The 18,533-nt window shown below is 40.2% G+C and overlaps 1 protein-coding gene across 1 annotated transcript in view; it reads right to left on the bottom strand.

The window, feature by feature from the left end:
• Positions 1–5,185: 5,185 nt before the first annotated feature.
• tgo (Aryl hydrocarbon receptor nuclear translocator homolog tgo) overlaps positions 5,186–18,533 on the bottom strand; it is a 31,334-nt gene continuing 17,986 nt past the window's right edge. Inside the window, exons 10-15 of the mRNA XM_069504111.1 lie at positions 17,155–17,305; positions 16,659–16,783; positions 13,549–13,550; positions 13,201–13,356; positions 12,008–12,191; positions 5,186–10,433 (exon numbers count right to left, since the gene is read on the bottom strand). Coding sequence (XP_069360212.1) covers positions 10,249–10,433; positions 12,008–12,191; positions 13,201–13,356; positions 13,549–13,550; positions 16,659–16,783; positions 17,155–17,305 — 803 coding nt within the window. The 3' untranslated portion in view covers positions 5,186–10,248. The remainder of the gene's footprint in view (positions 10,434–12,007; positions 12,192–13,200; positions 13,357–13,548; positions 13,551–16,658; positions 16,784–17,154; positions 17,306–18,533) is intronic.

Genomic DNA, 18,533 nt, shown 5'->3' with positions numbered 1-18,533 from the left:
TATTTGTTTTTATTTCTAGTGTCGGAATGTAGCAGAAATTCACAATACTCATGTTTCATTTCTGTAGATTCTCGTAATAAAACATGACAGTCCATTTTCGGCCAACTCTGTTTACAAGTTGTCGTATCGCTATGTCTGCACCTAGTGGTAAATGACAATTATGTATCTTTGATCACATGCATTTATATTTCACAAGATCACGTTCGCGTTTGTGAGGTTTCTTCGTCATCAGTACCCTTATTATAAATGCGAAAGTGTGTTTATTTGTTGGTTTGTTCTTCAATCACGTCGCAACGGTGAAACTGATTGACGTGACTTTTTGCATGGGTATAAATAAAGACCTGGAGAGTGACATAGGCTACGTTTTATCCCGGAAAATCGAAGTTCCCACGGGATTTTTAAAAAACCTAATTCCACGCGGATGAAGTCGCAGGCATCAGCTAGTTCAATATAATTCGATTCAATACCTATAGTCCGCGACAGGTTGAGATGGCGATCGGGGTTAAAGGCGGAGGGACGCCCGCCACACCCGCGCGTTACCCCGCCCTCCGCGCTCGCCCGCACGGGGGGCTGTGCGGGGCGTTTCTTCCCCGATTTCCATCTCGAACTGTCGCGTACTATACATGATTTGAAAAACTGATCTCATTGATGACGAGTGATATTTAAAAATCCTGGAATCTTCAATTATCTTACTATTCTTTTTTAGAGATGAAAACTACAAATATCTAAAAGTAGACATTATGGACTTGATTTCATAGTTTCTTTATTTGCTTTCATTTGTGATATTGAAGTTTCTTGTGATTATTATAGGAGATTTGAATAATAGTATAGTTCGCGACAGGTCGACATGCTAATCGGGGTTGGGACACCCCGCACCCCCGTACAGCGCCCCACGCTAGCAAGGTGCGGGACAGCGCGGGCGCTGAGCGGATGTGCGGGGCGTCTTCCCTTCACGACTCACCTAACACCCCGATTGCCATGTCGACCTGTCGCATATCATATCCATAGTTCACGACAAGTCGAAATTACAATCGTGGTATACCACGCCTTATAAGGCAGGGGGGTCCCCACCCGAATTGTTATCTCGATCTGTCGCGTACTATACCTATTCCCTATCCTCACTTGTTATATTTTATAGGTTTAAGAAAAAAAAGTAAAACAAAAAAAAACAGCTTAAAAGACATACAATAATATATTCAAAGTAAAGATTTTCTTACTCTTAACTTAAAACATTTTTAGGGTTCCGTACTTCAAAAGGAACCCTTGTAGGATCACTTTGTTGTCTGTCTGTCGTGTCTTTCAAGAAAACCTCCACCTAGGATATTTCCTGTTGACCTAGAATCATAGGCAGGTAGGTAGTTCTTATAGCATAAGTAAAGGAAAAAATCCGAAAACCGTGAATTTGTGGTTACATCACAAAAAAAAACTTGCAGTGTTCTACATAAGTGTTAGGTTATATCGTGTATGATTGTACGACGGTACGGAACCCTTCGTGTGCGAGTCCGAGTCGCATTTAATCGTTTTTGCATTGCTTACCTTTCTTTGTCCTGACCTATTACATTAAATACTAAAAAAAAGTATGACGTAGGTAAGTAAGTACATTAGCTGTAATAAGCGTAATTCTTGAGCATGTTAAAATAAAAAAAACTATATTGTAATCATGTTTTTATTCCATAGATAGTAGTCACCCACATCGATGGTTTTATTTAAATCAAATGGGAACCCTCATATTTCCCTGGGAGATTTACGTAATTAATAGAAAACTAAAAAACCCGACTGCTAATAAATAGTAACGGGTAATTAGTCCTAACTACGTAGTTGATGCCCCCCGCCTGCTATACATTTTCTAATATTTATGTTTAATACCTTATCAATTTCTATTTTATAGAATACAAAGCTTGTTTGTTGCTTTTAAGTTACCAGTTACTATTTATTAGCAGTCTGGTTTTTTGTTTCTTTAATTACATACGTAATTTTATTTTCTAAAAATGCAACACTGATTCCAACGAATTGAGAACCTTCTCCTTTTTTGAAGTCGGTTAAAAAAATGATAAAAACCGGCCAAGTGCGAGTCAGGCTCGCTCGCAATGAGAGTTCCGTTACTGCAGTCTTATTTTTTCAACATTTTGCACGATAATTCAAAAACTATAATTCATAAAAATAAATAAAAATCTGTTTTAGAATGCAAAGGTGAAGACCTTTAATATGATTTAAATGATGATATAGTTATCTTACTTCTAAAATTGAAAATACTAATTATTGTTCATGACCACGATTTAATTTTTTTGTGTAATGTAACCACAAATTCACGGTTTTCAGATTTTTCCCCGAATGTGAGCTATAAGACCTACCTACCTGCCAAATTTCATGATTCTAGGTCAACGGGAAGTACCCTGTAGGTTTCTTGACCGACCGACACACAGACAGACAACAAAGTGATCCCATAAGGGTTTCGTTTTTCCTTTTGAGGTACGGAACCCTAAAAATGATATGAAATGTGCACATTTCATACTTACTTTTCTGGACAGTAGGTATTACAACAGCTGTCCAGGAAAGGAAAGTCAGTTTGAATTTGGAATAATGTTTGTTCCTCCCAACTCACAACCAGGAAAAATTACTTTGATTAGTTTGAATTTGGAATAATCTTTGGAACAAGTTAAACATTCAGGACAGTATTACAACTGTCTAGAAAAGTAAGTACCATCGAATTTCATTTCTGGACAGTAGGTATTAAATAGCTGTTCAGAAAAGTAAGTATGAAATTTTATTTCCTATCATAAGATTGAATTTGGCATAATCTTCCTAAATATCTTGCGAATAGCGCTTTCAGCACACAGCATGGTTATCCGTATATCGTATTTCTTAGAGCGCTGCAAGGGCCATTCGGATCAAAAATTTAAAGTTAGATTTTTTTGTCTTCATAATATTATGTTGTTAAAAGACGCGAATTGACTGTTTGATTTAAATTATTAATTAAACAAGTTATAGTCCGCGACAGGTTGAGATGGCAATCGGGGAATGAGGCGGGGGGACGCCTCGCACACCTATACGTCACCAGCGCGGGGGCTGTGCGGGGCGTTCCCTCCCCGATTGCTATCTCAACCTGTCGCGTTGACTTCAAGTGAGGATAGTATAGAATTTGATTGCACACCTAATTTGAGAGCGGAGGCTGAATTAGCAAAATATAATTTATATTTTACTTGTTTTATTTTTTAGAAAAGCACTATCGACCGAGAGTGCCTTTCTGGCCTCGTGTTATAGACGTCCTCACCAAGGGCTCGGCCGGCTAACTCACACTCGACCGAAAACGCTTACTTCCCGGTCTCGTGCAGTAATGTAATAGTCCAGCCCCCCAATTGTCTAAGAATAACCATTTCATGGCTATCGCAATCGTCAAGAATTCGGCCCTTTCATTGGCTGTGAAAAAATGTAAACAGCGAATCAACCAATCAAATGGCAGAATTTCTTGACGATTGCGATAGCCATGAAATGGTAATTCTTACACAATTGGGGGGCTGATTAGAATTAAAGGAAAGGGAGGGGGGCAGGTGTCTGGGGATTATTTGGAATGACTGTTTATGTACTACAAAAACTAAAGTCTATATGCGCCTAGACGAACATCCCTGATGTTTTTGTTATATTACAGTGTAGGTACACGCAGGGCGTTGTTTTTGCGTGTGATCGATCCACAAACTGGTCGTGTAGGTGCAATATGCTCTGAAGTGTGATTTTAACTGCTACGGAACAACGAGCAAACCTGCGAATGATCGTGTTTCTACTTAACAGATAACATTCTGCGTTCTCTCTATATGTGCGTCGTCTGTCAGAATCAGGTCAGAGGATGTAACATGACCCAGATTCCCGTTAGTGGAAACCTATACAGCCTATACATATACTTAGGTACTGCCGTGAAAGGAAGTGTTTTTGCCTTGACAACAAAGACCTTCATAGGTCAACTACTATGTAGATACATAGATTATCTACTATGGTCAAACCACGACTGTGAGTATAGCTCTCACATTGCCTAACAGTTTCGTGATACAACAGACATACACTCAGCAGCACCATGTTGTCTGCGTAGCTAATGTTATCGAGACATCGCGCTCGGTCAATATGACATCCGACACAATAAGTACTGCTATAGTCCGTGTGCTACACAGAGTAGGTACCTCTATCGGCGCATTGACGTAGAGGTTGAAAAACTTAGGTGATGTGAAGACCCCCTGCCTCACGCCACACTCCACCCTACATATAAGGCCCAGAAAAGCTTTCCGATCATCGTACGACATTGACTGGTTTATGCAGTTTAATGAATTTACCTATCTAATTGGGTTTAAACAAACCATCATGTACCTTAGTAAAACAGTAATAGCAAGGGAAATCAGCCAGTAGTTGGACTTGTCACAGATGTCACCAGTTTATTTTTCACGATTGGTAGATCACCTATCAGCCTACCAGTTTTCATCACTGCTGCAAACAATAGGTACCAGTGTCCTATGCACAAGTTATAATATACCAGCACATTTCAGGTGTTGCGGAAGGATTATTATCCCAAGGGAACTCCTGCCATTATGTGATTAAGGGAAAGGAGTCACGACCCTCAGCAATGAGGAATACGACTATTGAGAGAGAGAGAGATGTTGAGGCAGTCATGTCAATGGAGACTTGCCGCGAGTCATAGAAGTAATAACATTGTTATCGTTATTGGCATTAAATCGGACACAAATCTCCGGGGTAATTCGCTAACTCAGTGACTGTCTAACACTGAATGATGACCACCGAGCTATTTGACAATGGTTGGTTCTACAAAGCTGCTTTATTGAGAAATAAAGACATTAAAATTATTTTCATAATTCAATCGATTAAAAATAAATGTCAAATGAACTCAGTGACTATGTGACTATCATTCAGTGTTAGACAATGAATTAGCGAATCAATAGGCTGAAAATACTTAATTATTATGTTAATTTAATTATTATATTATCCATCATCTTTTTGAATAGGATAGAATACGAATAATGAAATAATCACAGTATAAAAACGCAACAGGAATAGTGATGCAAGTAGTATCAGTATAAAGTATTACCGTCAATGAGAAAGCTCAACGGGAATAGTGAAACCCACCTTCCTCAAAAGGTAAGCCCACACGTGCGAAGCCGGTACGGGTCAACAAGTAAGTAATAAAAAGCATTTCATCTTGCTTATATTTAATGAAAAAATCTTTTACAAAATTTTGGTATACCTATAATCATCATTTTATTCAAATAATTTTAATTATAAAGAAATCTTAAATGCATTACTTACATAAAAATATTTCTGTATAAAAATAAAATTGGAAATTAAGTAATACAATATTATGTAAAAAAAAACATACTTTATCACTTTCTAACTGAAAAAGAAATTACAACAAGGTCACATGATTAGTCTAGCTAAATACTTTAGATCTTGCATAGCTGGCGGAATGTTACAAAAGCATAATATAATACATAATATTATAAACTTATGTTGCCCATTCAACTTTGTGTGATACAACATTATACATACTATAAATATTAATCAATATAATTATTTCTCTACTATATTAGTACAGGAAAAGTAGCATATTTTTGAGGCAAAATATGTACATTAATGAAACTTTGTTTATTACTTTATCTAGGGACTAGAAATGAGGATCTGTCGAGTCCTAACAAACTTTTAGAGTTCCTACCCCCTCCCAGAGGGTATTAGCCCAGACGATTTATGCAACGTATAATTAACGTAGTTTTGATTTTTAGCACGTGTTCCTTATACTCTTGGACAGTTCTCCTCAAAAGTCCCCACTCCTAGGACTTCGGCTTCCTCCCTTTTCCTCTCAAATATCTTCCCGGCCGCCGTGTTTTTGCGTGATTTTCACAAAAACTGTTAAAGCTAAAATTTAACCATCAATGGCAAAAATAACCTACATTAAATTATCAACAAAATGGTTCTTAAATCATTGTGATAAGACTTATAGTTTCGGAAATATGTTGACCTGCTTTGCATGAAATTTTTTATTTGGAAAAACTGACTTAGTTTCTTGCGATTTCTGCAACAACTATAAGAGCTAAGAAATAAATAATAAGATTAAAAATAAAATTCATTTAACTACTTACAAAATGGTGTATTTTGACAGAAATAATAGTTTCTGAAATATATCCACCTATCGCATCTGGAAAACAAATAATTTTTCAAAAATAAACAAAAACAAGGTACCTACTAATTTTATAGGTACGCATATTTACGAAATTATTAGTCCTATCAAAATACACTAATGTAGATAGTTTGATGAAGTTTATTTCTGCCCCTAAAGATTTTTCCTACCTTTGACTTTTGTGGAAATCATAGAATGCAAACATGTTTTTAATTTTTTTCAAGAAAACCCCTTCATACCTATCTCACAAAATATTGATCCTTTAGTAAGGGTATCGTCTCATTCGAGTTAGCTCAAAAAAATTACATAGAAAATGACACCTTACTCGCCTAGTTTGTAAAATATGCATTTTTAAATTACCCCTCTGCCCATTGCCCACTACCCCGGAAGGGGGTAGAACCCCTAAATTTTGGTAAGACTCGGCGGATCCTCATTTCTAGTGCAAATATAGAGTTAAACAAAGTTTCATTGGTGTACATATTTTGCCGCCAAACTGTCATATTTAGTCTTACTTTACCTGTAATATATTGGGATATAAAAGTCTAACGAACACAACTGGAGCTTTCAAAATTTGCATCACAGAACTCGGTAGGTAATAGGAGGGCCAAATGAGCGTGACACTCACCAGTACGATGCCCGATGGGTACAGGCACCGGCACGCATCTCGAGTCTGACGCTGAGATCTATAGAGCGCACTTTGACTTTGCTCAGACTTAATATTGTTAAAACGAGACAGAGTTATGCGAGATATAGCTGTCTCGTAACTCTGTCTTAAGTCTAAGCTAAGTCAGAGTGCGCTCTTATAGATCTCACCCTGAGCGCGAGCGAACTTGGGCGCGCTTAACCTCATCCATCGAGTCCATCCATCCAGCGAGTGCACTCGCTTTATAAGGATTGGTGGTTACTGGTTACCAATGCAGGTGACAGAATATAATGTGATATTATGACAATCAGACCCAAAATACATTTTTTTATACAAGGTTAAGATGAGAATGTCTACCCCCATCTGTTATTTAATTGTGATAGAGAATATAGGTAGATAATTGTGTAGATTGATACATCGCACATTGTTTAACACCATTGGCACGTGATTTAGCTAGGGAACCTATGTGCGATGTATCAATCTACACAATTATCTACCTATATCACGATTAAATAACAGACGAGGATAGATTTCTAGTGCGGGATCTTAGACCATTAAATCCTTGTCTGGAACTAATTGCATTGTCTTATGTCGGAATTTACCTAGTTTTGATAAAGAAAAATGGGAATGAAAAATACTGAATGTTTTCCCTATTTTTCTCTATAAATATAACTGATCATCATCATCATCATCAACTGATAGACGTCCACTGCTGGACATAGGTCTCTTAGGGACTTCCACACACCACGGTCTTGCGCCGCCTGAATCCAGCGGCTCCCTGCAACTCGTCTGATGTCGTCCGTGCACCTAGTCGGGGGTCTTCCAACTTCCAAGAGAGAAGGAAACTTAGCTAACCACAACGATTTTGCGGAGTGAGCCTTCTGTACTTATGGAACTATTTAAGTATCTTCTGGTATTATTTAGTAGCTAGTGTATTACTAACGTCTTACAGTATATGATACATCTTGATCTCAATTAACATTGCAGTATTAAATTAAAGGTCTCTTTATATTTTATTGTTTATTTTTCACAACACAGTCATTTGTTATGCAAAGCTGCAAAGTTCCGATAGAGATAGAGTTCCGATATAAGAGACGGAATGATGGCAATTTTACCTATTTATTAAGAGTTCTGCGATTTGCATTCAAAGGTTTCAAATTATCATTCATAAAAAAGTAGGTTTAGTACGCAACAAGTCGTGATAGCAATCGGGATATACGCACGTCACCCGCGCCGGGTTAGCGCAGGGGCTTGCGGGGCATCCCCACACCCCGATGCTATCTCAACCTGTCGCCTACTGTAGGTACCTTTACCAAATACCATTAAGTCGTTTGCAAAATACACTGAATGATAAAGTATTTGAATTAAATTATTTCAATATTGCAATCAATTTACAAAGGTGACTTTGAAAAAGAACAAAATTTCAATATTTGAGAAAGTGCTTATAATTTCAATAGCTACTTAACTCACCTATATAATTATAATCTAATAATAATTATAAAACGTAAAAATAAAATGTTTTATCTGTACTCACCAACATAATTTAAATAGCACATCTTAATTTTCCCATTAACAAAAACTAATTAAATAAAAACAGATAAATACCTAATAGGTATTATTATCTGGTTTTAACATTAGGGGTAATTTAAAGAATTTTAAAATTGTTTTTTCTAATAAATTTTTTGTGTATAATTTTAAGAATATAAAATTAACGAATGATGGTAACATTACACAAAAAATAGTGGGTAAGGTCGGTTACCCATTCATCCGATCCGAGTCAGTGAAAATACGTTCCAAAGTAGTCATAGAACTATTTGTATGGTAGCTTATGACATGACGTAGATATTTTTTATAGCCGTATTTTCACGGATTTGGATCGGATGAGTGCGTGATCGCTCCAAGCGGAAAGTCAACTTATAAAATAAATTGAAATGGAACATAATATTTTGCATTGGTTAACAAAGTTCGTCATACGTAAAACTAATAATATACCATTTATAGTTAATTAATTAACAATTAAAAATTGCCTTGGTAGGGAACTTCACATGGGAAAATTGAACAAAGGCATAATACCTGGCGAAGGCCACTTAATACGACTCACAAAATCAATGTGATTGTGCTGTTTGTGCACGAAAACTTATGAAACAGTTACTAGAGGCAATTCAATGTTTTTATTGCTTCGAAAATATTAATGGATAATGATTAATGATTGGGGGGTAAGGGGGTGCACTAACATCTTAACACCCCAAATGTCAACCTCACCTGCACGCGGTGCCCCCTGCGAATCAGCGAACGAGGATATGACGACCGAAGAATGGCGGGATAACCATTCCAAATGGCTTGGCTTTAAATAACACAGACCAGAGACGGGCAGCAGCGTCACTGGTGCGAAATGGCCTACAGCCCTGCGCTGACCAACCCGCCTGCCCAGCGTGGTCAGTATGGGCATTACTTCTAATGAGCAGCGCCAACAGACAAAGGCCCCCAGTTCCCGGCAGTGCTATTCCCGATTACGGTAAGGTGGTGGGGAGCGGGTGGATGAGAAAGGCTCAGGACCGTGTTTGGTGGCGTGCTCTTGGAAAGGCCTATGTCCAGCAGTGGACGCAAACAGGCTGATGGATTGGATTGGATTAATGATTTAGTGGGCGAATTTTCATTATTACTGACTACTGCAAACATTAACAACTTACAAACCACAATATTATGATTCGAGACCAGCTCGATGTTGTCCTACGGAAGCTTTTGCCTAACAAAACGAGACTGGCAAGGGGCCAAAAACCTGTTAGACCAATCGGCTAAGGCGGCTGAATACAAAAAAGGGCATTTTTGTGTGACAGATTAAATTTAAATAAATATTCAAAACTATCCAAACCTATTTTTAGCTAAAAGGGAGTATTGTTCTTATATCATGATGACGTGATTGTTAATTTATTGTTTGTGTACAGTCTGATACATTAATTGTGGCACAAACTCAAGTAATTGTGTCAACCTAAAATAATATTCAAACGAAACCTCTATCTAGGGCAACAACATACAATTATGTACCAAATTTTCGCCCACAAAGAACTCAATTTTTTCAAAATATTTAGAATATATTTTATTTAATGTTGCAATATGTTAATTCTAAAAAAATAATTTATATACAATCGATATTTCATGGTAAACTTACACGAGAAATATCTGTAAGTATACAAAGTAATCATTCGATATCGCATACGATTCACGAACTCCACCATACTATCTATGTTTTGAACTTCGATAAAAGTAATCGTATCCCCGAAGAAAATCGGCATTGCACCTTTGAATCGATACACTTGTACGGGAGCAGTAAGGCGAAACTATCTTCGGAGCAGTCAACACAAAACTCAACACTTATCTTGTCACTCCGGCAGTTGTATAGTTTCGTAGCCCCTGAGGCTACAGAAAAGGCCCATCACTATTCGAAATTAGCGTTGAACATGTTGATGTTGAGTTCCTCGAAGGCACCGCCCCCGCTCTGGTCCAGGATTTGCAGCATGTCGGACAGTTCGTGCGTGGCGTGGCCCTCTGCCGCCGCGCCCGCGCCCGGCGCGCCCACGGCGCCCACCGCGCCCACAGCGCCGCCCTGCCATGCCCACATGCCTGCGAAAGAACATTACACGAATGTTATATGCCGGCACCATCAAATTGTGCTAAACCGACTTCCAAAAAAGGAGTTTCTACACCGAAATCTCCGAGATTTCGGAACCAATTTGCGTAATTTTTTTTTAATCGAGAAACTTTTTGGATTCCAACTACTCAGTCCTGATGCTGCAGGGGACCTGACCACCAAAACTTATGGGATTTAGAAACTGACGGTAATAAATTATTTATATTGGAGGTACCTACCAAGTAAAGATTTTAATGTTGAACTCGAAGACCCAACTCCTCAACCCTGATGCTGTAAGAAATTGCATTCCTAAATCGTAGTGATAGCACGGGATTTTTTAAGAATCATCAGTTTAACTTTAATGTTTTTACGAAATTAGGTACAGAGATAGCTTGCATCCTGGGGACGACCTAGTATGGATAGGCTACTTTTTTACCCTGGAAAAGTTTCCATAGGATTTTTAAAAACCTAAAACCACGCGGGCGAAGCCGCGGGCATCAGCTAGTAAAAAAAATCTAAAGTCTATTTTTTAATCCCAGAGACTAAAATGACAGCTTGAAATGTCAAATTTAAAAATAATGATACATGTGGGCCCTACCGCGGTTGTTTGACAGCTACAATGTCACGATCGCAATCATCTCTGATTGGTTAATGCTCGCTCACTATTGGCCACAATGCATTGTTGCAACAAGAATCGCACAAATTCAGCCAATCAGAACAATTGAGATTGTAATAATGATTGATGCAGGTTTTAGACAATCGCCCCGCAGTTTAGCAAAAATAGTGGTGTTGTCATGGTTCCGGTTCAGATTAAAATCAATTTGGTAAAATAATATTTCGTGCACAACGAGTAAAATAAACATACGAAATATGTAATTACGAGATTGAAAAAAACTTAACTTATGATAAAATGAAGAATGTAACAAAAAATAATTCACCTCAGGAATTTTTCATTAGTATGTAAAACTCATCAATTGATAATCAGCTGATATTTATTTCATTTGAATTGGAGTTACATATTTTCAACACATTTTGTTGTCTCATACAGATCTGACAAGGATACCTGCAAATATTTATCGATCGTAAGTATCGATTGTACCACATCACTATTAAGCGAGGTTTAGATTAGCAACAAAACTTGCAGAAGTTGACTTCCGCAAGCTATTTCTACCGTGTAAACAATCACATCAAGCTCACTTCCGCAAGTTTTGTAACTTGCTGGACTTGCCGCAAGTCACAAATGTATGTACATGTACAATATTGCTCGTAGTGTAAACAATTCTGCAAGTACTTGCGGAATAACTTGCAAGAAGTTCTTGCTAGTCTAAATCTCACTTTAGAGAGCCGTAAAAATCAGGCAACACACGAAACGTCATTTTTGTCTCCGGGATTAAAAAATAGACTATACAAAATAGATCGTAGGATCGCATAAAAATTAATAAGTTACGCAAGCACCTTGTCATGCAGAAATTAAATTGTGTCATTTACAATATTATTTATTATAATAACACATAAGAAATGTGGCAAAATAAATAAATAATTAATTTCAGTTATTTAGTTGTCCTACCGTGCGTGGGGTGCGCCGGATGCGTGGCGTGCGGCGCGTGCGCGGCGTGGTGCGCGTGGTGGTAGTGCGCGGGCGGCAGGTAGGCGGGCGCAGGCGGCGAGCGCGCCGGGCTGCCCGCGCCCGTGCCCTCGCCGCTGTACGCGTAGCTCTCGCCGCCGCCGCCCGCCGCGCCCGCCGTGCCGCTCTGTAACATCACCAATTTTAACCTATATGCATTATAGAATAACATAGTTTTTTTAAGGCTGACATTGGCCCTGATTCTCTAGTCTCTCTCTAAACTAAATTTAGACTATCTGCATCCTTTTCTTTTTACTAATGCTAAAAAAGGAACGGAACATGACTTTCACATTTAAAGACTCTAAATTTTAGTGCACAATACAAATTTAAACAGAAGGTTCACGAGTGCGTGCTAAAATCACGGGTTTTACCATCTAAAAATTAAATTTAGAAATGTCAAACTGCTTCTGTCCTTTTCATATTACAATAGTAAAAAGAGGGTGCGAATACTCTAAAATTAGGTTGTGCTTAGAATCGGTGCCATTATTTAGGCCTAGTGGTTAGGACGTTCGCCTTCTAGTCGGAGGTCGGGGGTTCGATCCTGGTCACGCACCTCTGAGTTATGTGTTTTTATAGTAATTAAATATCACTTGCTTTAACGGTAAAGGAAAAGATCGTGAGGAAACCGGCATGTCTCTATAATGTTCGCAAAGGTGTGAAAAGTTTGCCAATCCGCACTTGGCCAGTGTGGTAGACTATGGCCAATACCCTTCTAACTCTGAGACCCTTGCTCTGTAGTGAGCCGGCGCGGCGATGGGTTGATTATAATGATAAAGTTATTCAACGCGAGTGCTTGTGTTGAGTATTCAGCTAGCGAAGGATGCTAGAATTAAGAGAGTAGCGAGAAATTCAATGGCACAAAACGCAAATAATTTTGCAGCCGTGTGAAACTCACCATTTTTCATTGCACTACAGAGAGGAACGGTTTACAGGCCATCATATTTTTATGCGTGCTCGTAGATGACATTTTATCCAAAGCTGCGTAAATATCGCGCCGGTAACTATAAAGTTACACCCATGCGTAATAAACACACAAGAATATAAAGTCTTCACTTTTTAAAATACGAAGTATGAGCTTCCCTATCGGAAGTTTTATAATATCTTTGAATAAAACAAAAGAAAAAGGTAATAGTTACGGGACGGAGCGTGGTCCAAGTAGTGTTGGGTGGGGTGTTGGCGGGGCGGTGCGGCGAGTACTCGGGCGCGTAGTGCGGCGCGTAAGCCGCGCCCGCCGCGCCGCCCTCGCCCGGCGACCGCGCACCCACGCCACCTGGTGACAGCGTCACGTTACACTATTTCGTGTGTGCAAACTCAAAACTATTTACCAAGGTACACCAGTGGCGTGCACAGGAGTTCAAGCCAGGGTATGCACTTAGGTATAAACTTATTTTACGGCAGGTTATAATGATAAATAAGCATTGATTTATTACAATGAGGGTAAGCAGTGCGTTTATGCCTCTATGAGCTGCACGCCACTGAGGTACACCTACTATTTGATTTTTTAAGTCTTAAAATCTAACAATACGAGTAAAGATCGACTACAGTCTATTTAGCCTGCAAATTGCAAACGCCAGTATTAGTTTTTATCTAGTGATTTATGCTGCTTGTCTACAGTGTGGTGTAAATTTTTTACTTTTCATTAAATCCGTAAATTACACATTATATAAATAAATAAAATAAAACAAACTGTACACTTTTTGATTGTGAATTGTTTTAGTAAGATTAATGTACCTAATGATAATAATTAATGTAATAGGGTAAGCTTAAAACTAAAGCTACGAGGGTTCCAAACGCACCTGGTTTGAGAAGTCCACAATAAACTCAGCCAGGTATTATTTATTGTTGACCAATGCAGGTATAATGATACGCAGCATACGCACATGTACTCGTACCATCAAACAAGGTACAGTACGCGGCCGAAAATAATGTATATCGACTTTTAGAAGGAGATAGCAAGATTTTTAAAGCACTGTCTCGGCCGTTGAGACCGACAAAACGTCATATGAGTATGAGTGACAGAGACAACGCTCTACAAAGCCGAAATGTCATTCTAAAGGCCGATGTACATTACTTTCGGTCGCGTACTGATAATGTATATCTAACTTTTGTGAATGTAGAACACTGCAAGTTAATGTCAGACTTTAACATTTGATTTAGTAAATTAATTTTTCCGTGGACACATTTTAATTTTTTTTGTGATGTAACCACAAATTCACGGTTTTCGGATTTTTTTCCTTTACTTGTGGTATACAGGGTGTAACCAGAACGCTAGCAAAACTTAGCGTTAGTGTGGCTAATTCCATTGTACACAATCTCTAAACTAAACTAAAATGGCACGTCCAAATCTATTGCTATCCCTTTCATAATGTTGCTTGCGGAAAAGGATAGCACTAGATTTAGACCCGTTAATTTAGTTTAGTTGAGAGATTGTGTACAAAAGAATCAGCCCCATTGTTATACTACCTAAACACAATTAATACCAATAACCATTTGCCTCATTTTGTAATTTTAGTGATTTATTCGTATTTCTCAAACTCGCAATGTATAGCGTGCAAAACTCGGGTCACTGCCCCGCCTACGACGTGGCATTGACTCCGAATGGCCTACTTACGCTACGTTCGTTTACCTCTAGCGTCAGACATATTATGTTTTATTTACAATAACTATTAAAAGTCCTATATAATTTTGTAAACTTTTACAAAATTATAGGATTTTTTTTTATTTTTTTGCGTTTTTTTGTGATGAATGATGTGATTGTGATGTGATATGTTTTCGTTTTTGACAGCGTTCTGGTAACATCGCCTGTATGGCCTACCTACCTGTCAAATTTCATGTTTCTAAGACAACGGGAAGTACGATATATGTTTTCATGACAGACAGATGGACCGACAGATGGACAGACAGACGGAAAGACAGACAGACAGACGGACGACAAAGTACTATTAGGGGCTTTTTTGGGATAAAGAATAACAAACATACACACAAATACAAATTTTTCGCGGTACACGTCGCGCTGCCGCAGGTGGTAGTCGTAGTTCTCCTCCGCCATCGGCTCGCCCGTCGTGCTCGCTAATGACCGACTGCACAATATTCACAATGATCACCTGCAGGAGCGTGATGCTGCTGGTGGATGGCGGGCGGCGCCGTCTGGTACACGTCGCGCTGCCGCAGGTGGTAGTCGTAGTTCTCCTCCGCCACCGGCTCGCCCGTCGTGCTCGCTAATGACCGACTGCACAATATTCACAATGATCACCTGCAGGAGCGTGATGCTGCTGGTGGATGGCGGGCGGCGCCGTCTGGTACACGTCGCGCTGCCGCAGGTGGTAGTCGTAGTTCTCCTCCGCCACCGGCTCGCCCGTCGTGCTCGCTAATGACCGACTGCACAATATTCACAATGATCACCTGCAGGAGCGTGATGCTGCTGGTGGATGGCGGGCGGCGCCGTCTGGTACACGTCGCGCTGCCGCAGGTGGTAGTCGTAGTTCTCCTCCGCCACCGGCTCGCCCGTCGTGCTCGCTAATGACCGACTGCACAATATTCACAATGATCACCTGCAGGAGCGTGATGCTGCTGGTGGATGGCGGGCGGCGCCGTCTGGTACACGTCGCGCTGCCGCAGGTGGTAGTCGTAGTTCTCCTCCGCCACCGGCTCGCCCGTCGTGCTCGCTAATGACCGACTGCACAATATTCACAATGATCACCTGCAGGAGCGTGATGCTGCTGGTGGATGGCGGGCGGCGCCGTCTGGTACACGTCGCGCTGCCGCAGGTGGTAGTCGTAGTTCTCCTCCGCCACCGGCTCGCCCGTCGTGCTCGCTAATGACCGACTGCACAATATTCACAATGATCACCTGCAGGAGCGTGATGCTGCTGGTGGATGGCGGGCGGCGCCGTCTGGTACACGTCGCGCTGCCGCAGGTGGTAGTCGTAGTTCTCCTCCGCCACCGGCTCGCCCGTCGTGCTCGCTAATGACCGACTGCACAATATTCACAATGATCACCTGCAGGAGCGTGATGCTGCTGGTGGATGGCGGGCGGCGCCGTCTGGTACACGTCGCGCTGCCGCAGGTGGTAGTCGTAGTTCTCCTCCGCCACCGGCTCGCCCGTCGTGCTCGCTAATGACCGACTGCACAATATTCACAATGATCACCTGCAGGAGCGTGATGCTGCTGGTGGATGGCGGGCGGCGCCGTCTGGTACACGTCGCGCTGCCGCAGGTGGTAGTCGTAGTTCTCCTCCGCCACCGGCTCGCCCGTCGTGCTCGCTAATGACCGACTGCACAATATTCACAATGATCACCTGCAGGAGCGTGATGCTGCTGGTGGATGGCGGGCGGCGCCGTCTGGTACACGTCGCGCTGCCGCAGGTGGTAGTCGTAGTTCTCCTCCGCCACCGGCTCGCCCGTCGTGCTCGCTAATGACCGACTGCACAATATTCACAATGATCACCTGCAGGAGCGTGATGCTGCTGGTGGATGGCGGGCGGCGCCGTCTGGTACACGTCGCGCTGCCGCAGGTGGTAGTCGTAGTTCTCCTCCGCCACCGGCTCGCCCGTCGTGCTCGCTAATGACCGACTGCACAATATTCACAATGATCACCTGCAGGAGCGTGATGCTGCTGGTGGATGGCGGGCGGCGCCGTCTGGTACACGTCGCGCTGCCGCAGGTGGTAGTCGTAGTTCTCCTCCGCCACCGGCTCGCCCGTCGTGCTCGCTAATGACCGACTGCACAAAACATTAATTGATGTAAAAAAATAGAAATCTATGCGGGTCGTCGGCAGAAGTGAAAACTTAATTCAAATAGGTGGTTATTTTTTGATTTTTAAATTAATTGTAAAGATATTATTATTTATTAATTATTTTCGTAATTAGTATCACAAGAAACTTCGAAAATGAAAAATTCAACAATCACAGCCCCCGCGTTAACCTGGTCCGGGGCAAAAAGTAGCCTATGCAAGGATGCTGGTAGACTCCTGGGATGCAAGTTATCTATGTACCAAATTTTGTCAAAATCAGTTGTCAAAAACGCATGGGCTGTAAATGCTTGCAGACAGACATACATTATTATAGTAATAAGTATGGATTTAAATACTCACTTGGCCAGGGTATTGGTGCAGACGATGTACTCCACATCATCATTGTACGGGTTCAGAAAAGCAAAAGCAGATGTTCTTAACCACACCCATTCTCTGCTTTTAGTGCGAAACCGATACATGAGTGAAATGATTTGGCCTTTCAACTTTAAGACTGCAACAAAAAATAAAATTAGGTAAACGAAATAGCATAAAACGACTGAAACTACTTTAGTGCGGAATTTCTCGTAGACGATAATTTTTTTCGAAAACTAATAGGAAAACTTCAAAACGTTTTTACAATATCTATTCAAGGTCCCGCTAGTCATTTTTAGCCGTACGGGTTCCGTACCCAAAGGGTAAAACGGGACCCTATTACTAAGACTCCGCTGTCCGTCTGTCACCAGGCTGTATCTCATGAACCGTGATAGTTAGACAGTTGAAATTTTCACAGATGATGTATTTCTGTTGCTGCTATAACAAAAAATACTAAAAAACTGGCCAAGTGCGAGTCAGGCTCGGGCAACGAAGGTTCCGTCAGTGACAGTCGTATTTTTTCGACATTTTGCACGATAATTCAATAACTATGATACATAAAAATAAATAAAAATCTGTTTTGAAATGCACAGGTGAAGCCCTTTCATATGATACCCCACTTGATATAGTTATCTTATTTCGAAATGGAAAATACTGATTTATAGTTTGTAACCACAATTTAATTTTTTTTTGTGTGATGTAACCTTGAATTAACGGTTTTCAGATTTTTCCCCTAATGTCTGCTATAAGACCTACCTACCTGCCAAATTTCATGTTTCTAGGTCAACGGGAAGTACCCTGTAGGTTTCTTGACAGACCGACAGACAGACAGACAGACAACAAAATGATCCTTTAAGGGTTCCGTTTTTCCTTTTGAGGTACGGAACCCTAAAAACAGAATAAAATAAATATTTAAGGTTTATGTCCCAAACAACAAATGGGATTTTTTTTGCTCGTTTTTGCTCGATATTGATAACGGCAACAGGTAGACGCTTGAAATATTCATAGAATATTTACTACTTCAAAAATAAATAATTAAATTAAAATAAAACAAATATTTAAGCCTCCCATACAACAAACGTGATTTTTTTCCAATTTGTTTTAAAGTTAGTTTACTATACCAAGTGGAGAATCTTATGAAAGAGCTTTTTATTTATTTTTACACTTTTTATTTATTTTGATTTATAAAAATATTCTTAATCGCAACGTCACAATATGGCGGAAAGTTTGTCCTATTCTTATATTGAACGCATATAATGTACAAACAATGCACAAGTGTGTCGGTTAATGGTCTCGTTTTCGAAGTCCGAAATTGCAATGTAGCATGCAAGTAATCCAACACGTCGCCTATGTTTGAATTGACGGCT

Source organism: Maniola hyperantus, chromosome 2 (genome assembly GCF_902806685.2).
Source record: "Maniola hyperantus chromosome 2, iAphHyp1.2, whole genome shotgun sequence".
Taxonomy (NCBI): Eukaryota; Metazoa; Arthropoda; class Insecta; order Lepidoptera; family Nymphalidae; genus Maniola; species Maniola hyperantus.
The sequence above is the reverse complement of the archived record's forward strand: the minus strand, read 5'-3'. Positions and strand labels throughout refer to the sequence as shown.